The sequence below is a fragment of the Camelus ferus genome, chromosome 10 (assembly GCF_009834535.1).
Source record: "Camelus ferus isolate YT-003-E chromosome 10, BCGSAC_Cfer_1.0, whole genome shotgun sequence".
Lineage (NCBI taxonomy): Eukaryota > Metazoa > Chordata > Mammalia > Artiodactyla > Camelidae > Camelus > Camelus ferus.
The window spans coordinates 34,089,887-34,115,827 of NC_045705.1; the positions used below are offsets into that span (position 1 = coordinate 34,089,887).

The window sequence follows — 25,941 nt, forward strand, 5'->3', positions numbered from 1 at the left end:
ATTTACAATAGCCAAGACGTGGAAAGAACCTAAATGTCCATAGACAGATGACTGGATAAAGAAGCTGTCATATATTTATACAATGGAATACCATTCAGCCATAAAAATGACAACATAATGCCATTTGCAGCAACATGGATGTCCCTGGAGAATGTCATTCTAAGTGAAGTTAGCCAGAAAGAGAAAGGAAAATACCATATGCTGTCACTCATATGTGGAATCTGGAAAAAAAACCAGAAGACTAATGAACTTAAATATAAAACAGAAACAGACTCGAGACATAGAATACAAACTTGTGGGAGGTGGGTAGGGACCGACTGGGAGTTTGAGATTTGTAGATACTGACAGGTATATATAGAATAGATAAACAAGTTTATACTGTATAGCACAGGGAAATATAGTTAAGATCTTGTAGTAGTTCATGGTGAAAAAGAATATGAAAACAAGTATATGTATATTCATGTATGAATGAAAAACTGTGCATGTACACCAGAAATGGACACAACATTGTAAACTGACTATAACTCAATTAAAAAAAAGAAAATGTGGTATATACATACGATAGGATATTATTCAGCCTTAAGAAAGAAGGAAATCCTGCAATATATGACAACATGGATGAAACTTGAGGACATTATGCAAAGCAAAATAAGCTAGCCGCAGAAGGACAAATAGTGCATAATACTACTACTTATATGAGATATCTAAAATAATGATACTCATGCCTTAAATTTAAACTATCTTTGCCATATAGATTTTAACATTTATTGTTAAATAATTTTCTTTTTGTACGTGTATCAGTTCTGGGTATCAAGAGGTTAAATTGCCTACTCATGTAATATGATAAGCTATTAAATTCTCTCTGCGTCCCATGAACACACTCTAAGTAGAGATAAATATGATGGTGCTGGAAAGAAGAGTAATGGCACTACTAGAATAGTGGGTTGCATTTATTCTTTATTGATTATGGATACTTTCCTTAACAGTCATGTGCATTAAAGGAAAATTGTGAGCCAGTAAAATAAACCAGACAGAGAAACAGAAATACTGTGTGATATCCCTCAAGTGCGGAATCTTAAAAAAAAAAAAAAAAAAAAGGTTGAACTCATAGAAACACAGTAGAATGGTGGCTTCCAGGGTTGGAATACGCAGGAAATAGTAGGTCTGGCCATGCCCGGTCTGCTGGACCCACAGGGAAGTTCATGAGGGGTTTGTGAAGAGGGATTCCAGTGGTTTTGTTGACATTCACAGTGCTTCCCCAGAGCCCAAACAACACACACTGATTTACTACTGATTACAATTTATTCTTTCTTTCTGTCCCTCTGCATCTCTTGCCATGTGACCAACCCACACAAAACTGTCTTGGGTTCAGGGCTACTTCACAGAGGCACACAATTCCATTGGTTCCAGTCACAGGGCATGGGGGTATTATGTAGATTGTGACTAATTTTCTGTACGATTTTATTGGCTTTGTCTGTATGGTTATACACAGGGAAGCCAAGTTTGTCCAGAGCCTGGGTATGGACAAACAGCATATGGGAGATCAGACCCTGGCCCCGGTACTCAGGCAAGGTGGCCCCCATCCGAATCTCTCCTGTCTGGTCCAGCAGGGACCAGGTCACAGGGGTCCCCTCAGGTCCCAGAAGGCAGACGCTGGGGAAGGTCTGGATACAGCGCTTGATGAATCTCTGGCTCCTCTCATTGCCACCGAAAGACCAGAATTTATTCACTAAGGCGGCGTGGGTAGGATCCAAGGATGAGAGTTTAAACATCTCTTGATTACTATTGAGCAGAAGGGAAAAGAACAGCCCATAAATCACACATTGTGGAGTATTACATTTGTTTGCCCCCAAATTGTCTTCAGACAATTACCAATGCAAATGAGAACACAGACAAAAGTATAGCTTCTGCAGCCAGTCTAACTGGATTCACAATCTAGCTAGCTGTGTGATCTGGAGCAGGCAACATAATGTCTCTCTGCCTCCATTTCTTCTTTATAGAGTGAGGCTATTGATCGTCCCTTCCTCAAAAATGGATATGAATATTATAAGAGTGATTGCATCATAAGTACATAGGACTTGTACCCACAAACAATAAGACATACATAAAAATTAAGTATTGTTCTTTTCAGCAATGCAGTGACTCTCCAGTTAATATGGAGGGTTGATATTATCCCCATTTTACAGATAAGAAAAATAGGTCAACAGAAAATAGAGTGCCCAAAAGCACATGCTAGCAAGCTGTATGTAAAGCCAGAACTTAGAATCATGGAATCTTAGAATGTTGGTGTCAGAGGCTTCTTGGCCACAGTGGGAAGCTAAAGTCCAGACAGGGGCAATAGTGGGGAGTGCAGGCAGCCCCCGAGTTAAACACTGAAGTCTGAAGGCTACTACAGGCCATGAAGGTTCTACAGAAGGTGTCCTGGAAAGAGCCCATGATGTGAAACTGGGAGGTCTAGACTCAAGTTCGTTATGCCCTCAACCACCCATGTGACCAACAAGTCATTTCATCATCTGAGCTTGTGTTCTGTCAGGAAAATGGGGATAATATCTGGTTGGCTTTTCAGCAGGTGAATCGGCATAATCCACATTGCATACCAAAGGCATCACCGTAGAAGTGGATAGTAGAGAGGCAAGGGTGAATGTAGGGAGACAATTTGGGAGGCTACTTCATTGGTGAAAGATGTGGGTAGTGCAGAGCATCTTTTTTCAAACTCACATGGCCTTGGGGCTGCTGGATCTAAGAGGTAAGTTCTTTGTCTCCGGTAAGGAAGGAAGCAATTTCCTTACCGATACAGGCATCATATAGAGAATGCACTGTGTTTGCTTGACCTTCACGAATTTAGTGCTTGCAAGATTCCGTATCAACTCATCCAGGCTGGACTGTGAACCTATAGAGGTAAAGTTAGGAGAGAAGTAATTGCCCATTTGTATGCTACAAGAAGCTTCCCAACAGAAGTGTATACAGGAGTTAAAGGCAGGCAGTGCTGCTTCTGGTGCTGCCAATGACCATGTGACAATGGCCACGTCACTCCCTGAGCATGTTTTCTCCTTTGCAGTGCAGGTATAACTGGAAATCCTGACAATATCACTGTGAAATTAAAGGAGAAGAAGTATTTTAAAAAATAGTAGCCAACCTGGCATGCACACATATCACGTGCCCGGGTATTTGTCTAATATCACATTTAATCCTTACATTGACCCTGTTTTAGGTACTTTTATTATTTTCATTTTTTATATGTGAGGGAACTGAATACTAGATAAGTCACATTACTTGCTCAAGATCACAAAACAAATACCAGGCAGAGCACAGATGCCACCCTAAGGAATCTGACTCAAGCGACAGCTGTTCTTGTGACCAGGGAGGTGCTCTGTGGTACAAGGAACTGTCATTCTAATTCTAGGAATGGAAGACCAGAAGGGGAGCTCTGCTCTCACACCAAATCCCCTTAAGGGATCCTGAATATGTCTGCAAATTATAGCATGAATCCTCAGCTAACAAGAACATACATTACTCACAGTTTCATGTAAGAACCCCATGGTTTGCAATGTTTGAATTCAACTCCACCGAAGAGGTGGTGGCAGCTGATGCAAGAAATGAACATCAAGCTGAGTGTCTGGGGTTTGGTAAAAGGAAATAAAGGTTGAAGGGGAATGTACTGAGGATAAAAAGTGACCCTACAGATGTAGACATGAGCAGCCCCAACAGCCAACACAGATCCCAGATCCCATACGTACTTTGGATCTGCAAATGTTGTTTCCAGTTGATGACATCTGATGCGCTAAGGGATTCTTGACAGTTCTTGAGATCCTTAGTATAGACTTGGTAAGTGTTGGTGTAGTGGTCAAAGTCATCTGTCATCTCCTTTTGGGTTGGGTAATGTGAATAAATCAAATTAATTATACCCAGTGATTGGAATGTTTGTGCTTGTTATTACACAATATGCCGTTTTACAGCCTTAAACATTGATATTTTTCTTGATGTACTATCGTCATTTCTGAATCACTTACATCACGAGACTAAGTCAGGGACTTAATGAATTATTCCACTGGTGAGTAAGAAAAACTTGCTGAACTAGGTATTTGTATGTTGCATTACAATTCCCAATCTACCAAACATGCACCAGTTTAGAAAGCATTCTTCAATAATTCTATAATCCTCAGGCGAAGGAACGAATTTTTGTCAAAGACAAGCTTCCATTGCAAGAGTAAATACTACTCTGTTTCAAAGAGTCTCAGAACAAAAGGATTATGAACACAATATTGAAATTAACACAAGTAATCTTGTATTAGAATTCTCATTCATATGTGATAAAGCTATACAGAATGGAGACACATGACGCACTATTGTTAAAATAAAATTTACATTCCCAACAAAATTGAAACACAAAATTTGCTCAAAAAGATCTCCTCAAAATGAGCAAATAAAAGATGAGATTATTTGAAGATGAAATCAGGAGTCAGAGAGCAGTGACCCAACAAGGGTAGAATAGCTGGAAAGTGTTGCACAGGAATGCACTCATATCAATGAACTTGGTGTTGATAACACTGACAAATGTACTTTAAAGATCACATAAAAGAGCAAATGTTATTCCATTTTTAGATTTTAATAATTAATTTAATTATCTTTATTTTTGTATTCTGTTTAATTTGGTATTTTTTTAAAACTACTATGCTTTTAAATTTTACATGTAAATAATTTATGTCAAAATGATACTATACAGTTACCTATTTTTGCATGCAAGAACTTTTACTTCATATTTTTCAATATGCTTATAACACATTTATATTTGAAATGTATTAGCCACTTAGTTTGAGTGTTTTTAAAAAATCTGGTACTGAATATACATATCCAAATATAAGCATTGTAATTTTTCTTTATATTTCACTAACATTATTCATATTTACCTTTACATATTTTAGGTGTCATTTTCTCTGCTTGGAATGCACATTCTGTTCTTGTTAACCTGTCAAAAAGCTATTAATCTTCAAAATTCAGTGTTGGTGAAATATCTGATATGAAGGCTCTTGGATCCATCCCTGCATCCCCTGACATCTGTAGTTTTAATCATCTCTTGGCCAATGCTACTTCTGTATCTTGTATGTTTTTGTACATCTTCAAACCATGTTGTAATTGATTTGCTCGTCTGATTTCCCTTGAGGCTGTGAAGTTCTTGAAGACAAGGGCTTGTCCACCATCACTGAGATTCATTTTATCATCCCTAGGGTCTACCACATTGCCAGGTGCATGGTAGGCAAGTAGCAAATATCAACACAAATGCACATTCACTCTACACATTCATTCATCTGGTACCTTACCTGCTCCTGAGGGCGGATAACCACTGTATTAAAATCAGGCCACTTGTCCACCAGGGCCTTTAGGTTGAACGGGTTTCCCTGGTTCATGTGGAAGACGGTCCCATAAACCTGGAATATTCCAACAAAGTGAGAGGGTTGGCTTATTAAGAAGTGCCTTGTGTTTGATCAGGACAAAGTTTATTTCTGTGAAATCAGGATAAGTGTCTGATGGGGCATATGTTTCAGTCTTCAGATCCTATTTTATTACTCCAAATGGAAATAGATTTTTGGATCAAACCATGAGAATATTATATGAATATATTTTAAAACATGGATACATTGAATGAATTAAAAATCATCCACTATCACATTTGTAGAATTTAGTGTTATATCTTTCCATTCTATTTCATTTATTTACATACACACATACACTTTTTAAACAATGAAGTTAACTAATACACATTAGTTTAATGTCTATTCTCCCTACATTTACACAAAGCAATGAGCATATTTCTACGTTAATAAACACAAATCTACATAATCTTTTATTTTTTATTGAGTTATAGTCAGTTTACAATGTAGTGTCAATTTCTGGTGTACAGCAAAATTTGTCAGCATTATGTAATCATTTTTAATGACTGTGTAATATCCATTAAAGGGAAGGACTCTAATTCAATTTTACTATCTCTTATTGCTGGTCATTTCAGTGTTTTCTAATTTTTAAGTTTAATAGCTTATTCTTCAATGAACTTTTTTTCATACATCTCTGAAAATATGCCCGTTATTATAAATCCTAGGAGAATTTCTAGGTCAAACATCAACTACTGTTTAAAGATTTTTTTTCTTACACGTCTCCAAAGTACCTTCCAGAAAGGTAAAATGAACTCCTGCCTAGTTAATGAGTAGAGACAGAGCATAAAGTCCAAGGACATCACATATTGCGCAACCTGTTTAACCTTTACAACAAACACCTGTTCAAACATCGATGCCCTCAAAACACTGAAGAGGCTGAGAAAGAGAAATTCTCCAAACTAGAATGGGCATTGTGGTTGTGGGGAGAGGAAAAACAGCAGTGCATACGGGGGTGGACCTCAGGACCTAAGGGCAGCTGGAAACATGATGTCTCAGCAGATGCTATGGAATGATACCAAAGACTGGAGACCAATGGACTGGTGAACATTTCATTGACAATGGGCCACACTAACCCTGTGTCTCTCTACCTTCGCATGAAATGTTTTTGTCAGACTAAGGAAAAAGAGGAGGAGGCAAACTTTGACTTTACTGAGTTTTTATAAAATTATTAAATTTCTGCCATCAACAGGGGCCCAAAACAGAAATTAAATGCAGTTTCAGGGAAAATAAAAAGATTACTTTTTAACTGAAGTTTAGTTGATTTGCAATGTTGTGTTAGTTTCAGGTATAGAGCAAAGTGATTCAGATATAAATAACATATATATATATATACTTTTTCAGATTCTTTTCCATTGTAGGTTATTACAAGATATTGAATATAGTCCCCTGAGCTATATAGTAGGTTAAAAGGTTACTTTTTTTCAAACATTGGAGTTTGGAAACAGTGACATCCATTTACACATTTCTGTGTACACAGCAGCATCACTAAGCCAGGACATAGTGATCCAGGCAGTCACTACAAATGGAATGAATTGGAGTTAGCATGTGAGATAAACCTATTTAGTATCCACTATTTGGAGAGATAGATGGGCAGTCTTTTAGGCCATGATACACAGTTTTTCCTCTTACCTGAGATGTTAGTGAGTATTGAATGACAAGGAGTTTTAGATCACACCTTTGTAACAAGAACTCTTCCTACAAATATTCCAGATTTCTGCTTAAGGGGAAAAACTAAGTCATCAAAGAGTCAAATGAGTAGAGAGGAAAAGAATCATTTACTCATCAAAATTGAGGCTCTCATATTGAGGGTTACTTTGCCTTGCAAGGGTAGTGCCAAGAGTTTTCTCAAATAGGTTGGGATCCACTTAACACAAGAAGTAGAGAACAATTCATACGCCAGAGATCTGCCCTATAGAGCATCTTATAGAACATGGGAGAAAACAATTTAACTGGGAAAAATTCAAAGCAGCCACTCAAGATAAAAATAACACAGTCCACAAAGCATCTAACTGATTTAGTACTTCCACCTCTTTTTTTTTTAACATTTTTTATTGATTTATAATCATTTTACAATGTTGTGTCAAATTCCAGTGTTCAGCACAATTTTTCAGTTATTCATGGACATATACACACTCATTGTCACATTTTTTTCTCTGTGAGTTATCATAACATTTTGTGTATATTTCCCTGTGCTATACAGTGTAGTCTATTCTACAATTTTGAAATCCCAGTCTATCCCTTCCCACCCTCCACCCCCCTGGTAACCACAAGTCTGTATTCTCTGTGAGTTTATTTCTGTCCTTTATTTACGCTTTGTTTTTGTTTGTTTGTTTGTTTTTGTTTTTGTTTTTTAGATTCCACATATGAGCGATCTCATATGGTATTTTTCTTTCTCTTTCTGGCTTACTTCACTTAGAATGACATTCTCCAGGAGCATCCATGTTGCTGCAAATGGCATTATGTTGTTGGTTTTTATGGCTGAGTAGTATTCCATTGTATAAATATACCACCTCTTCTTTATCCAGTCACCTGTTGATGGACATTTAGGCTGTTTCCATGTTTTGGCTATTGTAAATAGTGCTGCTATGAACATTGGGGTGCAGGTGTCATCCTGAAGTAGGGTTCCTTCTGGATACAAGCCCAGGAGTGGGATTCCTGGGTCATATGGTAAGTCTATTCCTAGTCTTTTGAGGAATCTCCACACTGTTTTCCATAGTGGCTGCACCAAACTGCATTCCCACCAGCAGTGTAGGAGGGTTCCCCTTTCTCCACAGCCTCTCCAGCATTTGTCACTTGTGGATTTTTGAATGACGGCCATTCTGACTGGTGTGAGGTGATACCTCATTGTAGTTTTGATTTGCATTTCTCTGATAATTAGTGATATTGAGCATTTTTTCATGTGCTTTTTGATCATTTGTATGTCTTCCTTGGAGAATTGCTTGTTTAGGTCTTCTGCCCATTTTTGGATTGGGTTGTTTATTTTTTTTCTTATTGAGTTGTATGAGCTGCTTATATATTCTGGAGATCAAGGCTTTGTCGGTTTCATTTGCAAAAATTTTCTCTCATTCCATAGGTTGTCTTCTTGTTTTACTTATGGTTTCCTTTGCTGTGCAGAAGCTTGTAAGTTTCATTAGGTTCCATTTGTTTATTCTTGCTTTTATTTCTACTAGGAGAAAATTTTTTAAATGTATGTCAGATAATGTTTTGTCTATGTTTTCCTCTAGGAGTTTTATTGTATCTTGTCTTATGATTAAGTCTTTGATCCATTTTGAGTTGATTTTTGTATATGGTGTAAGGGAGTGTTCTAGCTTCATTGCTTTACATGCTGCTCTCCAGTTTTCCCAACACCATTTGCTGAAGAGACTGTCTTTTTTCCATTGTATATTCTTGCCTTCTTTGTTGAAGGTTAGTTGACCAAAAGTTTGTGGGTTCATTTCTGGGCTCTCTATTTTGTTCCATTGGTCTATATGTCTGTTTTTGTACCAATACCATGCTGTCTTGATGACTGTAGCTCTCTAGTATTGTCTGAAGTCTGGGAGAGTTATTCCTCCAGCCTCTTTCTTTCTCTTCAGTAATGCTTTGGCAATTCTAGGTCTTTGATGGTTCCATATAAATTTTATTATGATTTGTTCTAGTTCTGTGAAATATGTCCTGGGTAATTGGATAGGGATTGCATTAAATCTGTAGATTGCCTTGGGCAGTGTGACCATTTTAACAATATTGATTCTTCCAATCCAAGAGCATGGGATATCTTTCCGTTTTTTGAAGTCTTCTTTAATTTCGTTCATCAATGGTTTATAGTTTTCTGTGTATAATTCTTTCACTTCCTTGGTTAGATTTATTCCCAGATATTTTATTACTTTGGGTGCTATTTTAAAGGGGATTGTTTCTTTACTTTCTTTTTCTGTTGATTCATCGTTAGTGTAAAGAAATGCAACTCCACCTCTTAAAAAAAAAAGAAACTTAAAAAAATAGACGTATAGTTGATTTACAATGTTGTGTTAGTTTCAGGTGTACAGTAAAGTGATTCAATTATACATACATACACACACACACATATATATTATTTTTCACTTTTTCCCATTATAGGTTATTATAAGATATTGAACATATTTCTCTCTGCTAGACAGTAGTCCTTGTTGTTAATTTTATGTATAATAGTGTGTATATATTAATAACAAACTCCTAATTTATCCCTCCCCCTCGCCCCTTCCCCTTTAGTAACCATAGTTTGTTTTTTAGGTCTGTAAGACTATTTCTGGCTTGTAAATAAGTTCGTTGGTATCAATGTTTTTTAGAGTCCACATATAGGTGATACCATATGATATTTGTCTTTCTATGTCTGACATGCTTAATTTAATATGATCATCTCTAGGTCCATCCATGTTGCTGCAAATGGCATTATTTCATTCTTTTTTATGGCTGAGTAGTATTCCATTACTTCTTTATTCATTTATCTGTTGATTGACATTTAGGTTGCTTCCATGTCTTGGCTATTATAAACAGTGCTACTATGAACACTAGGATACACATATCTTTTTGAGTTATAGTTTTACCTGAATATATGCCCAGAAGTTAGATTCCTGGATTATTTGGTGGCTCTATTTTTAGATTTTTAGGGAACCCCTATACTGTTCTCCATAGTGAGTACACCAATTTCTATTCCATTAATGAATTGTAATGTATTGTTGGAGTTGGTTTGCTAGTATTTAGTTGAGGATTTTTGCATCTATGTTCGTAAGTGATATTGAACTATAATTTTCTTTTCTTGTGGTTTTGGTATCAAGATAATAGTGGTATCATAGAATGAATTTGGAAGTGTTCCTTCCTCTGCAATGTTTTAGGAATAATTTCAAAAGGATAGGCATTAACTCTTCTCTAAATGTTTGGTACAATTCATCTGTGAAGCCATCTGGTCCTGGACTTTCATTTGTTGGGAGTTTTTTAAGTGCTGATTCAATTTTAGTGTTGATAATTGGTGTGTTCATATTTTCTATTTCTTCTTGGTTCAGTTTTGGGAGACTGTGCCTTTCTAAGAATTTATCCGTTTCTTCTTGATTGTCCATTTTATTGGTGTACAGTTGCCCATAGTAGCCTCTTATGATACCTTATATTTCTGGGGGGTCGGTTGTAACTTCTTTTTCATTTCTGATTTTATTGATTTGGGCCCTCTCCCTTTTTTTCCCTTGATGGGTCTGCTAAAGGTTTATCAATTATGTTTCTCTTTTCAAAGAACCAGCTTTTAGTTTCATTGATCTTCTCTGTTGTTTTTTAGTCTCTATTTCATTTATTTCTGTTCTGATCTTTATGATTTCTTCTATTAACTTTGGATTTTGTTTGTTCTTCTTTCTCTAGTTGCTTTAGGTGTGAGGTTAGATTATTTATTTAAGATTTTCCCTGTTTCCTGAAGTAAGCTAAAATTTGCCTCTTAGGACTGCTTTTGCTGTGTCCCATAGGTTTGGGATCATCATGTCTTCATTTTGATTTGTCTCCAGGTATTTTTTGATTTCCTCTTTAATTTTTTCAGTGATCCATTGGTTGTTCAGTAACATATTTTTTGCCTCCATGTGTTTGTGCTTTTTGCAGTTTTTCTTTGTAGCTGATTTCTAATCTCATAGTGTTGTAGTCAGAAAAAATGCTTGATGTGATATCAATTTTCTTAAATTTACCGAGTCTTGCTTTGTGGTTCAGCATATGATCTACCCTAGAGGATGTTCCATGTGCACTTGAAAAGAATGTTTTCTGATGCTTTCAGATGGAATGCTCTATAGATATAAATTAAGTCCATCTGGTCTAATGTGTCATTTAAGGCCTCTGTTCCCTTATTGATTTTCTGTCTGGATGATCTGTCCATGGATGTGAATGGAGTGTTAAAGTCCCCCACTAATACCATGTTATTGTCAGTTTCTCCCTTTATGTCTGTTAACATTTGTCTTCTATATTGAGGTGCTCCTATGTTGGGTACATCTATATTTACAGTTGTTAAATTTTTTTCTTGGATTGATCCCTTGATTATTATTTAGGGTCCTACTTTGTCTCTTGTAACAGTCTTCATTTTAAAGTCTATTTTGTCTTGCAAAAGTATTGCTACTCCAGCTTTCTTTTGATTTCCAATTGTGCAGAATATCTTTTTCCATCCCTCACTTTCAGTCTGTATGTGTCTCTAGATCTGATGTGAGTCTATTGTAGGCAGCAAATGTAGGGGTCTTATTTTTGTATCCATTCAGCCAGTTTGTGTCTTTTGGTTGGAGCATTTAGTCTGTTTACATTTAAGGCAGTTATCAATATGTATGTTTTTATTGCCATTTTGTTAATTGTCTTGGATTTGTTTATGTAGATCATTTTCCCCTTTTCTTCTTTTGTTCTCCTCTCTTGTAATTTGATGACTATCTTTAGCATTATGTTTGGATTCCCTTTTCTTTTTTGTGTCTTTATCTATTATAGGTTTTTCATTTGCAGTTATCTTGAGGTTTTGGTATAGCAGTCTATATATATATATATATATATATATATATATATATATATATATATATATATAAATGATTAGTTTAGGTTGCTGATTTGTTAATTTCAAACACATTTATTTGTTTATTTGTTTGTTTGTTTAGTTTCAAATACATTTTAAATACCCTGCATTTGTACTTTCTCCCCCTCATGATTACTGTTTTTAGTATCATATTTTACATTTAATCATTTTGCATATCCCTTACCTGTTTATTGTGGATACAGATGATTTTACTCCTTTTGACTTTTAATTTTCCTCCTAGTTTGTGTGTGGATGGTTTCCTACCTTTACTGTATGTTTGCTTTTACCAGTGAGCTGTTCCACTTCATAGTTTTCTTATTTCTAGTTGTGGCCTTTTCTCTTCTGCCTAGAAATTTCCTTTAGCATTTGTTATAAAGCTGGTTTGGTGGTGCTGAATTCTTTTAGCTTTAGCTCATCTGTAAAATTTTTTATTTCTCCATCAAATTTGAACAAGAATTGAACTTCACCCTTGCTAGGTAAAGTATTCTTGGTTGTAGGTTTTTCCTTTTCATCACTTTAAATATATTATGCCACTCCCTTCTGGCCTGCAAAATTTCTGCTGAAAAAATCAGGCGATAGTCTAATGGGAGTTCTTACAGGAGTTTTATGTTATTTGTTGCTTTTCCCTTGTTGCTTTTAAATTTCTCTCTTTATCTTTAATTTTTATCATTTATGATAAAATCATGATATGTCTAGGTGTGCTCCTCTTAGGGTTAATCATGTATGGGACTCTGTGCTTCCTGGACTTGGGTGACTGTTTACTCTCCCAAGTTAGGGAAGTTTTCAGCTATTATCTCTTCAAATATTTTCTCAGGCCCTTTTTCTCTCTCTTCTTTTGGGACTCCTATAATGTGAAATATTAGTGTGCTTGATGTTATTCCAGAGGTCTCTTAAACTGTCCTCATTTCTTCTCATTCTTTTTTTTTCTTTTTCCTGTTCTGTGGTAGTGATTTACACTACTCTGTCTTCTAGCTCACTAATCTGTGTTTCTCCCTCATTTAGTCTACTATTGATTTCTTCTAGTATATTACTCATTTTAGTTATTGTATTCTTTAACTCTGGTTGTCCTTTATATTTTCTAAATCTTTATGAAAAACTTCTGATTTCACACCCTGTGCATCCATTCTCCTCCCTAGTTCTCTGATCATCTTTACAACCATTACTCTGAACTCTTTCTCAGGTAGATTGCCTGTCTCCATATCACTTAGTTCTTCTTCTGGGATTTTATCTTGGTCCTTTTTCTGAAACATATTCCTTTATTGCTTTATTTTGTCTAAATTTCAAATTTGTATTTTTATGTATGTGATAGGTTAGTCACATTTCTCTACTTTGGAGAAGTGGCCTGCTGTAGGAACCATCTTACACACTCTATCAGTGCACTCCCCTCTCATCACCCAAGGGCCAGGGGCTAGCTGGTCCCAGGGTTGAGTCTAGCATATGTTTGTGGACTCATTTCACAGGCAGCAGGATCATAGTTTTGCTGTTTCTGGTATTTGTCTCCTTGTGGGGGAAGCTGGTCTAGAGGCTTGTGCAGGCTTTCTGGTGGGAGGTGGTGGTATTTGCCCACTGGTGGGCAGGGCTATGTCTAGGTGAATGTCTAGAGGTGGCTGTGGGCTCAGGAAGTCTTTAGGCAAATTGTCTGATGATGGGAGGGAATGTGTCCCCACCCAATTAGTTTTTTGGCCTTGAGAGTCCCAGACAGAACTGGATTGTACAGAATATTGTGTGGGCCAGGTCCTTGTGCTAATGACCCAAGAAAGATGTCTGCCTCCAAGAAGGAGAGTTCATGCAGATGAATACTCCCTGATCTGTCTGCTAACATGTCTGTGTCCCCAGTGTGAGCCACAGCTACCCTCTGTCTCCCCAGAAGACCCTCCAAGAACAACAGGTAGGTCTGGCTCAGGCTCCTATGAAATTGCTGCTTTTGCCCTTGAATCTGGTTCTTGTACCATGTTGAATAGGAGTGGTGAGAATTAATATACTTGCCTTGTTACTGATTTTAGGAAGAACATTCAGTCTTCTACTATTAAATATGATGTTAGGTGTAGATTTTCTAGTATGTTTTTATCAGGTTGAAGAAATTACCTTCTATTTCTAGTTTGCTGGGAGTTTTATTTTTTTTTTATCAGAAATACTACATTTTGTCAAATATTTTTTTCTGCATCTATTGAGAGAAGATCATATGACTTTTCTTCTTTAGTCTGTTGATATGGTCAATCACATTAATTGAGTTTTGAATGTTGAACCTGCCTTGCACTTTCAAGATAAATTGTCCTTGGTTATGATGTATTATCTTTTTGATATATTGATGGATTTGACTTGATAGTACTATGTTGAGGATAATCTCTGTTTACGAGGGATACTGTTGTGTAGTTTCTTTTCTTACAATATCCACTTCTGGTTTTGGTATCAGGGTAATTCTTGACTCATAAAATGAGTTGGAAAATGTTTTCTCCTCTGCTCTATTCTTCAGGAGTTTACATAGAAGTCATATTATTTCTTCCTTACATGTGTAGTAGAAATTGCCACTGACATCATCTGGGCATGGAATTTTCTCTGTTGGAAGGTTTTAAATTACAAAGTCAATTTCTCCAATAGATACAGAACAGTTTAGGTTGTATATCTCTTCTTCAATGATCTTTGGTAATCTGTGCTTTTCACAGAATATAAATTGTGAAATTTATGGGTACAGTGTTGATAATAGTCTATACTCACTATCCTTATAATGTCTACTGTGCTTGTAGTAATGTTCCCTGTTTAATTCCTGATGTTGGTAATTTGTGTCTTCTCTCTTTATTTCTTTGTCAGTTTGGTTAGAAGTTTATCGACATTATTTTTTTTTCGAAGAACCAGATTATAGATTTATTAATTTTCTTGTTTTTCTCCTCTCAAATTTATTGATTTCTGCTCTTATCATTCACATTTTTTCTAACTGTGTTTGCTTTAAGGTTAACTTACCCTTTTTTTCTAGTTTCTTAAGTGGAAACTTAAAGCATTTCTTTAAGACTATTATTTTTTTTTTTAGTATAAGAACTTAATACTATATATTTCCAGTTACCATTGCTTTAGTTGCATCCCAGAATTTTTCATATGTTGCATTTTAGTCTTAATTCAACTAAAATATTTTCTAATTTTTGGTGACTTTTAAGCATGATTTATTTAGAAGTGTATTGTAAAATTTCTAGAAATTTGGGTATTTTCCAGTTACCTTCCAGGTTTTGTTTTTTTTTAAATTTTGAGTTTAATTCTGTACTGTTCAAGGACATACTTGGCATAAGTTCAATTCTTCTAAAATTCTTTAAAATATGGCCTGTTTCAGTAAATGTTTCACATGTACTTGAAAATAATATGCATTCTGTTGTTGTGGGAAGTATTCTATAAACGTCAATGAGTTCAAGTTGGTTCATAGTATTTTATATGTAAGTTCATATATGTTTATAGGTTTTCTGCCTACTTTACAAGTTACTGAGAGAAAAGTGTTGAAGTCTTTATACCGATGTGTTTACCTATTCCTTATTTCAATTCTGTCAGTTTTTCATGTGTTTTGAGCCTCTGTTGTTAGGTATATACATTTCAGCCTTTCTTGTGTCTTCTGGGTGAATTGATACCTTTATCACAGCGCAATGGCACTCTTTATCCCTAGTAACATTCTAGTCCCTTTGCAACACATATTATTGTAAGAGAAAACACTTCTCTATGGTTCAAGACCATTGATCCATTTCTTAAACATGATTTCTATCTCACTCTAAGTTAAACATAATCCTTTGGGGTTTGAAAAAGCAGATGCTGACCAATTATTAATTACAAAGAAGAATCATAATGGTTAACACTTTATCAGGCACTTGATAGTTTAGGAAGAATAAGCTAAACATTAACTTTGCCAGTTCTGGAAAAATTTTCAGTGTTATATAACATAAGGTTTAGAAGGGCATGGGGGAATGTTTTTGGGTCATCACATAGCAAAGATCATAATGAATTCAAATCATAGCATTGCCACTCATTATTGGTGTGATCTTGGTCAAGTCATATAACTGAGTGTCTGATTCTTGTTTGGTTCCACAGACATATTTGCGTTGCATAGAGGTGATGTAAAATAAATGAGATGCAAGATGAGTGCATGCCTGGCAGAGAACAGGTACTCAGTGAATGTTTGTCCTCTTTCCCACCTTTTTCATAGGCTGTTGCTAGTCCTTTTCTCCAAAAGAATGTTTCACTCTCACCTTTAAGGACTCAGGGAGGCTCTTCCTCAAGGATTTCTCTAACATCTGCAGCACTTGTGGACCCTGTAAGTGGAACATCTTGGCAGGTACCTTAATCTAAAGGGAAGATAAAAAAAATCAAGGAATGAGAAGTGCTGGAAAACAAAGACATGAAACAGACACAATAAGTAGTTCTAGCCAATGACCTGGCCTTTATCTCTGCCATTTTATTAGTGCTACATTTACTAAACTCTTACTAAACTCCAAGGAAGAATATCACTGGCAGAAAGCACAGGTGCTTGTTTCTGAAATTATTTAAATTTAAATTTTATTTTAATCTTTATTTCCCAAATTTGTATTTTAATTTTTTTATATCACCCAGAATTCCACTAATTAAGGATGCACTAGGATTAACACATATATTATCTAAGCATGCATGAGCATCCTCTGAGGTTGTTTCCATTCATGACAAGCCTAACTGCCACTTAGAAGCAGTGTGACATTGGGCAAATTACTTAGCTCCTCTGTGCCTTGGTTTCTGCCTCTATAATTGGCAATGACTTTCCCATTGAGCAGCTGTGACAGTTAAACCAGTAAATGTACTTGTACATGTACAAGGTACTTGGAACACTGTGTGGGCATAGTAAGCACTCAATTAATGATTATGATTATTGTTGCTCTTTTGATTATTGTCATTAGCAGAAGCAACAGTTAACCCACACTTTGAACCAAAAAAGTCCATTGAATGACTTGTCTTTTGCACAACAATTTGCTGTGAGGATTAAATGGGGTTGTCCATGTAATCTGGGACATAGTAAATGAGGTAATAAATTTTAAATCTTTAGCAGAGTACCTAGGAGAGTAGTACTCAATATGTATCAGCCATTGAAAGTATTTCTATAATTATAACTTAAAGCATATCTTTTCTTGCTTCTAGAGCTACCCCCTACTCCCCCCCCAAAAAAATAGAAAGAAAATTCTTTTCCTATGAGTCCTCATATAGGGGACAAATACATGATGTAGTGCAATATTTTCCAAACTTGACTATGTGTTAGAAAAATATGAAAAATTTTAAGGTTATTTAATCCTCCTTTTGCTATTTTTTATTTAAAAGATCTTACAGGAGTAGGAGATCTAGTAATCTGTATTTTAAAAAAGCTCCCCAGACTATTTTTATTATTGTTGTTCAGTTTAATTGAGGTATAATTTACATACAATAAAATTCACCAATTTTAAGTGGATACTTGGATGAGCTTTGAAAAATGTATATATTTATGTTGCCAACATCATAAAAATGATATTGACAGTTTGCCCCTAACAGTTTACTTATGTCCCTTGGCAATCTATCTCCTTCTCTTACTTCCAGCCCCCTAGCAATCACTACTCTGAATGCTGGCCTGTGGCTTTTCCTTTGACAGAATGTCAAATAAAAGGAATTATTTAGTATGTTACTTTGAGACTATCTTCTTTCACTTGCAAAATGCCTTTGATATTAGTTCAAATTGTTTCATATATCAACAGTTCACTTCTTTTTAGTGCTGAGTAGTATTCCATTGTATGGATCTACCAGGATTTTTATCCAGTCACCTGTTGAAATACATTTGAGTTGTTTCTAGTTGTTGGTGGTTGCAAATAAAGCTGATTTAAAAATGGGCAGAAGAACTGAATAGACATTTTTCCAAAGGGGAAATGCAGATGGACAACAGATTCTTGAAAAGATGCTCAACATCGCTAACCACTAGAGAAATGCAAATCAAAACCACAATGAGATATCACCTCACACTTGTCAGAATGGCCATCATCAAAAAGAACACAGATAACAGATGTTGATGAGGATGTGGAGAAAAGGGAACCCTCTTACATTGTTGGTGGGAGTGTAAACTGGTGCAGCCACTATGGAAAATAGTATGGAGGCTTCTCAAAAGACTGAAAATAGAGTTATCATATGACCCAGCAGTTTCACTCCTGGATATAAACCCAAAAACAAAACAAAACATTAATTTGAAAAGATATGTGCACCTCTATGTCCACGGCAGCATTATTTACAATTGCCAAGATATAGAAGCAACCTAAGTGTCCATCAACAAATGAATGGATAAAGAAGTTGTGATATATATATCACTATATATATGAGATATATATATATGTATATCACAATAATGGAATACTGCTCAGCCATAAAAAAGAATGGAATTTTGCCATTTGCAGTAACATGGATGGACTTGGAGGGCATTATGCTAAGAGAAATAAGTCAGACAGAGAAAGATAAGTACTGTATGATATCACTTATGTGTGCAATCTAAAAAATACAACAAACTACTGGATATAACAAGAAAGGAAGCAGAGTCACAGATACAGAGAACAAACTAGCAGTTACCAATAGGAAGGGGGAGGGGCAATATAGAGATCGGGGAGTGGAAGGGGCAAATTATTGGGTTTAAGATGGGCTCAAAGATGTATTGCATAACATGGGGAATATAGCCAATATTTTGTAATAACCGTAAGTGGAAAGTAACCTTTACACATTGTAAAAAGATTATTTTTGAAATCCCAGTCTCTGCTTCACAAGTGATTAGCTGAACTGTTAGTCTCCACTGATAAATTAGAACAAAATGATTGTTAACCAAACTTTGGTTGTTTCTTTCCTTCCCCTTGGCCCCTTCTTTACAGCCCCTACCAGAATAAGCTGCACTTGGGGTAAAACATTCTCAGCTGTATTGACCTGACCCTTTTGTCCCACTTCCTCACATTGGGTTCTTTCTAGCCCTGTTTACTCTTTCCTCATAAATGGTTAGCTTTGGTTGTTTATCCATACTGGACCATCAGAACGCTTTGTTCTGATGTCTTAATAAAGGTTATCAAACATTAATCAAGCTTCTCTCCTCCACACAGGACTCTGTACTTTGACCCACCCTCAGCCTGAGCCAACACTGGCCCACAGAAGGATCCTCCACAAATCTTGCTGACTCCTCTCTGTGAAAGAATAGCCCTCTTCTGCCAGACCTTTCAGATGCTGGTAGATCTTATGATCTGACCATTCTCCCTGTTGATATGATACCCTCTCCCTGTTAAAGCAATCCCTTACTAACCCTCTTGAAATAATCCTAACAAATAAAGTCTCTCCTTACCTAAGTCTGGTCTTGTTTTTAATTTAATGCTACTTTGGCATAGCTTCACTATAAGTAGACTATTGTGACTAGCCTGGAAACCTAAGTATTGATCTATTCATCCATACATTCCTTCGATTATTCAGTCACTCAGTAAATACTTAGGAACAACTTGCTATGTTCTCAACAAATATGGTGTCACCTCAGCTAGGCTGAACTACATTTCCTGGAATTCCCTTCCCTGCACTTTTCTAGTGAGGGTGGGCCACAGGAGGGTTCCGAGGAGGATTTGGATGGCAGAAAGGAAGCAGCGGCCATTTTGCAGCTAAACTTCACAACACAAAGCTGTGGCTGGGTGGACAGATGCTTCACTCTCTCCTGAATCTACCTTCAGCTCATCTGTCATCCGGGCCAGATGGGGCTGTTTATCTCCTGCACGAAGGAAACTGGCTTCTGTGGGACACCCATTCTACCAAGGTCAGAGCAGTAGGACTGACAAAGTTTTTCTGGCCCCTTGAGCCTCAGCTGGCGCTGTGGATTTCAGCTTGTTTCTTCTCCCTCTCATTCTCCTTTCCCAGCTACCTTCCCTGTGTACTTCAATCTTTAGTACTAAGTGGGAAGAAACAGCCTTACAGAAATTGCCACAACTGCATAAAGTTGAATCTCTGCAACAAATCTACTTCTGCTTCTTAGTTTGGACCCTGACTGATAGATACCCTTAATTCTGAGCAACTCTCTGAGCAACTCTGAGCGTAAACTATCATAGTTAGATTTCCTGTTGTCTATAATCTAATAAAGAAAGTAAAACTCGTACACAACTAGAACATGCCCCATGGAAAGAGCTAACTTATCCCATATATATGCAGTTACAATACTACAGGTATCATGACACTTTGAAGCAGCCATTTTAATGTGGGACATCTTGACATGGTCTCAACTATAAATCAGTATTCTTTTCATTTTTATTACTACATGATATTGTAAACACATTCCCTCAACCTATCCCCAATTCTCACCTCTTCCAGAGCCTTATCTTATCCCTAAACCTAAGAGTCTAATGTATATAGTGTATATTATTACACAATATAAAGCAGTGTTTCTGCATTTTGACTCATATTAAATTGGGGTTATCAGAAGGATTGGATCATACCATGCTGATTAAAAATGGTAGACAAAAGACTGTGGCAAATCAAGGGTCTCGCATAAGGCCTATGAGATTTCACAAAAGGGGTATAATTCTTCTAAGTGGAATCTTCTAGGGTTCTTAAAGGAGATTGCACTAGAACTGACCATTGAAGAGAGGAGATTGTTAGATGCCAGCTGCTGTACTTCTGGGCATGACTGGCTAACTCCTTCTGACAGAAACTATGGAAAAACTTCTTATTAAACTCAAATGGGGTTAATCTTGGGATTTGCAAAACCCTATAGATACCAGGAAAAAGTCACTGGTGTCTAAACTCATTTCTACCTACTTTCCTGACTATTCTCTGAAAGGTCATCCCTGGTCTATTTTTGGTGTCCATGAATTCAGCTCATCAATACCAGGAAACTGACTTCAGCTGGCTCCTTCTCTACTTACTTTGGCTTCCCAAGTCTCTGGTCACTGCTCAGAACCTTCACCTCTTCAGCTTTGGGAACACTGGTCCTTTGGGGTGATCAGGTAGAATCTGTACTCGGAGAAATGGTGCTAGCATTAGTTTGTTCCTACTGGTAGTCATGCTCCAGTTACCAAAATCTCATTACTTTATCATGTTGGAAAATCTTGGACAAATTAGTGGTTTTTTTTTTTATATGTATTCCCTTTTCCCTTGATTTTTGTCAGTTATTTGTGACAACAACAATTCCTTCATTTAACCAAGAGTTTCTTTCATGATTTGAGGGGAGGAAAGTCTTGACCAGAGCTGCTAAGGCAGTGGTTATCTCTCTCCTTTTTCCCCACTAGCTTTATTGAGATATAGTTGACATATAATGTGTAAATTTAAGACACACATGTGATGTTTTGATACACATATACATTGCAAAATGATTACCACAATAAGGTTAGTTATCACCACCATCACACCATACAGTTATTTCTTTTGCTTTTGTTGTGAGAACATTTAAGATCTACTCTCTTGGCAGCATGAAAGTATATAATGCGATGTTGCTAATTATAGTCACCACACTACACATTAGATCCCTAGAGTTTGTTTATCTTGTAACTGGAAGTTTGTACCCTTTGACCACTATCTTTGCATCTCCTCCAACCCCTGGCCACTGGCAACCACCATTCTACTCTGTTTCTATCAGTTTGGGGTTTTTTTAGATTCCAAATGTAAGTGAGATCCTATAGTATTTGTCTTACTCTGTCTGACTTAGTTCACTTAGCATAATGCTCTCAAGGTCCATCCATGTTGTCAGAAATAGCAGAATCTTCTTTTTCTCATGACTGAATACTGTTCCATTGTATAGATATACAACTTCTTTATCCATTCATCCATCCGTGGACATTTACGTTGTTTCTGTATCTTGGCAATCATGAATAATCCTACAATGAACATGGGGGTGCAGATATCTCTTCAAGATAGTGATTTCATTTACTTTAGATATATACCCAAAAGTGGGGTTGCTGGATCATATGGTAGTTTTATTTTTAATTTTTAAGAAATTGCCATACTTTGGTTTCCACAGTGACTGAACCAATTCATAATCCCTCCAACAGTGCATTACGGTTCCCTGTTCTCCACATCCGTGCCAACACTTATCGCTTATCTTCTTTATGACAGCCGTTAAAACAGGTATGGGCTGTTATTGTGGTTTTTGAGGATCTTTTAATGTATGTATTGACCATTTGTATCTTCCCTGGAAAAATCTCCTTTCAGGTCCTTTGCTCATTTTTAAACAGGATGATGTATGTGTATATATATATATATATATATATATATATATATATATATATATATATAAATACATAATATATTATCAATATAATTAATAAATCATTATTAATATAATGTAATATATAATATATTATATATAAATAATCAGTATAATATATAATAACTAATATCATATATCATATAATAATTAATATATAATAATATGTTATATTATAATATGTTATAATATGTTATATACATATACAGTATATATATCTTTTGCTCTTGAGCCATATGAGTTTTTTATATATTTTGGATATTAACCCTTTATCGGATATACGGTTTGCAAATATTTTTCCCATTCCATAGGTGGTTCATTTTGTTAATTGTTTATTTTGCTGTGTAGAAGCTTTTTAGTTTGATATAGTCCCATTTGTTCATTTTTTGCTTTCGTTGCTTATGCTTTTGTTGTCATATCCAAAACATTGCAAAGACCAAGGTCAAGATTTTTTTCTCCATGTCTTCGTCCAGGAGTTTTATGATTTCAGGTCTTATGTTTAAGTCTTTGATTCATTTTGAGCTAATTTTTTGAATAGTAGCATATCTTGACTAGTCTCCTCTGTTGTCTTTCTCTTCTACACAAGACCACAGAATATTTCTTTAACTCAATATCTTACTTAACAACTCTGGCCTTTCTTCATTTTATTTATGCCCTACTTTCAGAAGGCCTTCAAAATCAAGCTTTTGCTCCCGTGTCAAAGTCTTATTCAAATTTCAGTTTTCCCCCTATTGACTTCCTTTAGTCCCTCAATCCAAGCAGAACAAAATCACTCTCTTCTTTGCACTCCCCTAGGATTATGCACATATTTGAACCACAAAACTTGTTACAGTAATTACTTTCCCTTCTGGATAGTCAGTCCTCTGGGCAGAGCCTCAGATTATTCTTTTATTCTCAATGTTTATTATAACTTTGGACACACAGTAAGGACTCAGTAAATGTCTGTTTTATGATTGAATGTATGAAATACTTGTATTAACATAATCATCTATTTAGTCACTCTACTTACTAAGGACAAAGACTCATTCATTCATTCAGCAGGTACCTATTGAAGGCCTATTATGTTCTGAGCATGGGAATTTGTATCAGATGCTTCACTGAAAAAAAGCTTCAGACTAGAATGTAGGTAACTGCACCATATCTTGGAAGATGTCAAGACTGTAGAAGTATGACATTTCTAAAGATGAATCTGACAGTCGCTAGGAATATTTCACAAAAAGATTGCATGAAAATAAGAAGAAAAATTGAATCTGATGCCAGATTACTGGGGGATATAATATTAAAGTACTGACAAGTACATTTGGGAGAACTTTCTGCACATGTGTACACACACACGCATATACACACACTGAAAACACAGATATGATGTTCAATAAATGGAGTTAGCTAAAACCAAAGAGACTCATTTTGGTGGGCTGCCAGCATGGATCGAGAGCAAAGTCCTACAAAGTGCGCTTCAAAAACTTTGATCGAGCTGTTCCAATGTTGGAATTTACCCAAAGAAAAGAATTTCAAATGAATAAAAATGCTCTCTGAAAAATTTTGTAAATTAATACAATATTAAATTACAAGGAAGTATTGGACACAATCTTAGTGTCTCTCTATAAAGATAATTTACATAAATAATAATCTATCATTATTCTACTACTCAAAAACCCATTAAAATGAAAGTTATGATATGCGGGTTGCTATATGGGAGAGTCTTAAGATGAACGTAAAAAAGAAAGTGACAGGACAAAAATTTTAACTAGATATATAAAGACTTTTTTGTGCATATGTACATAAATCGCATATATAAAGATAAAAATTTAGAAGGAAACACCAAACATATTGGAGTGTTACAGCTGAGATTTAAAAATTACATTTCTTCTTTATTGTTTTAAATTAATAATTAATCTCATCTGTATTGTAGTCCTTTTCCTAGAATCTACCTTGTCTCTTTGAAACTTTAAGCAGGGTACTTAATTTCCCTGGTCATCATTTATGTAAGGGAAAAAAAAATCTGACTAACTTAGAACGTTACTAGAGGATTAAATAAGATAATGTTTGCATGGTATGTCTACAAACCGTGTTATATAAATGTCACTCAAACCAGCATATTCCTTCCCAGAAGCTGTTAAATTTCCTGTCACTCATGTACCAATGGTAAACTCCCTAATCTCTCCACATTTATTTATCAAGTCAGAACAAAAGCCTGCCTTTATCCAGTCAAGAACTTCTCACAGCATGAGGATACTGCCCTATACACACACAGTAGCTGCCTGATACAGGTTTCTTGAAGAAAAGAGCCTCCTTTTCACTTGGCATTAATTCTCAACACAGATGGGCTCAGAAATTCTTATCCACATCCAGCAGTGGCATTTTGATTCAGCCCACATCAGGGAGGAAACAGGAGATGAGGAGTCTCTGAGGAATGATTCTCCTTTATTCTCACCTGCAAAGCTGTCTTCTCAGTCAGTCTCTGCAGAGATCCCCAGCAAGGAAAACAAACAAACAAACAAACAACAACAACAACAAAAAAACACCAAGAGGCAGCAGATTAGTCCAGAAGATGAAATATACCTGCTGGGTTTAGTGGTCTTGAGAAGTGTGCTTTGATCTGTTTGCTCCAAAAACTGCTAAACTGAGATTCTTACTAGAACCGGTTCACCAGGCTGCACTTCCGGCAGCAGAACGTGAGGTGCAGTCTCTCCCTCTGCGTCCCATGTTCAGGGATGTAGCTCTGTAGTATCCAGGCAATGGCAGCGTGCCTCTGAGGCGCTTTTCTTTTCTTTCTTTTTTTTTCAGCTCAGAGGGCTGAGCTGTTTTCTGATCCCAAAGGTCCTGCCACTACTCAGCAACTCTGAGCTGAGAACTGGGAGGTAGACGGATCTCTATAAGAAATGTGGATTTTCTTCCCTTCCCTTTCACAAATACCTGCAGCAGAAGCAAGAGATAGCTATTGTTCAGATTTCAGAGCTCTTTTCTTAACCATAAGGAAAGAGATTACTTATTTGGAAAGATGAAAGTGTTTGGAATGCCTCCCTTTTATAATAAGCTCAGTGACCCTCAAACAGAATTAACAGAGAGAAAACCACATCCAGACAGATTGTACTTAAATGACTGAGAAGTCCATATAAAGAACTAACCTTAAAAGCAGCCAGAGAAAAAAGATGTATTGCACGTAAGGGAATAAAAATACAAATAATGACTGACTTTCAGAAGACATATAATAAGGTCTTGAAGATAATAGAATGACATTTTTTAAATGCTGGAAGAAAAATATCTCTTAACCTAAAATTCCGTATCAAACAAAATATCTTTTCAAAATATAAACATTTTCATATAAACAAGGTAGATATGCCCTACAAGAAAAAAAATCTGTAGACCAAAAGGAAATTAAATTCAATGATAGTTTTGGAATTGCCGTTAGGCAGGGAGACCATTGAAAATATTAAATAGTTTGAAACCTATTCTTCTTCCTTTTCTTAAATTCCTTAAAAACAACTGACTATTTTTTTCTGATTAAAAATAAAATGTTCATTATGCAGAATGAACTGTTGATAACATGTAACAATCTAGATTGATCTGAAAGGCATTAGGTTTACTGACAACAACCAATTTCAAAAGATTGCATATGTTTGATCATTTATATAACATTCTTGAAATGACCAAATTATAGAAGTAGAGAACAGATTAGTGTGTCTGGGTAGGGGGATTTGGTAGAGGAGTCCAAACATACATGGATAGCATTAGGGAGTTCCTCTGTGTTCTGTATCTTGATT

At 36.0% G+C, this 25,941-nt stretch overlaps 1 protein-coding gene across 5 annotated transcripts; it reads right to left on the reverse strand.

Moving 5' to 3' along the window:
* Positions 1-937: 937 nt before the first annotated feature.
* On the reverse strand, positions 938-25,095 carry LOC102512072 (glycine N-phenylacetyltransferase). Of its 5 annotated transcripts, none has more exons than XM_014563428.2 (7): positions 24,740-25,093; positions 20,841-20,928; positions 16,176-16,271; positions 5,319-5,426; positions 3,738-3,864; positions 2,719-2,890; positions 938-1,782 (listed from the first exon to the last, which is right to left on the reverse strand). In XM_014563428.2, exons 3-7 carry the CDS (start codon positions 16,251-16,253, stop codon positions 1,380-1,382), a joined length of 888 nt encoding a protein of 295 aa, XP_014418914.1. In that variant the 5' UTR covers positions 16,254-16,271; positions 20,841-20,928; positions 24,740-25,093; the 3' UTR covers positions 938-1,379. The 5 variants fall into 5 exon arrangements, with proteins under 5 accessions (XP_014418914.1, XP_014418913.1, XP_014418915.1 ...); XM_014563427.2 differs by having other exon boundaries at positions 24,612-24,753; XM_014563429.2 differs by lacking the exon at positions 20,841-20,928 and having other exon boundaries at positions 24,740-25,095.
* Between the last annotated feature and the right edge of the window lie 846 nt (positions 25,096-25,941).

Excerpts from the sequence above, each read along its gene's own strand:
- LOC102512072 (XM_014563429.2), bottom strand. The coding sequence starts at position 16,253 with ATGTTCCACTTACAGGGTCCACAAGTGCTGCAGATGTTAGAGAAATCC. Across the intron at positions 3,865-5,318 it reads TTATCCGCCCTCAGGAGCAG|GAGATGACAGATGACTTTGA; the intron begins GTAAGGTACCAG and ends CCAACCCAAAAG. Across the intron at positions 1,783-2,718 it reads TCCAGCAGCCCCAAGGCCAT|TAATCAAGAGATGTTTAAAC; the intron begins GTGAGTTTGAAA and ends TCTGCTCAATAG.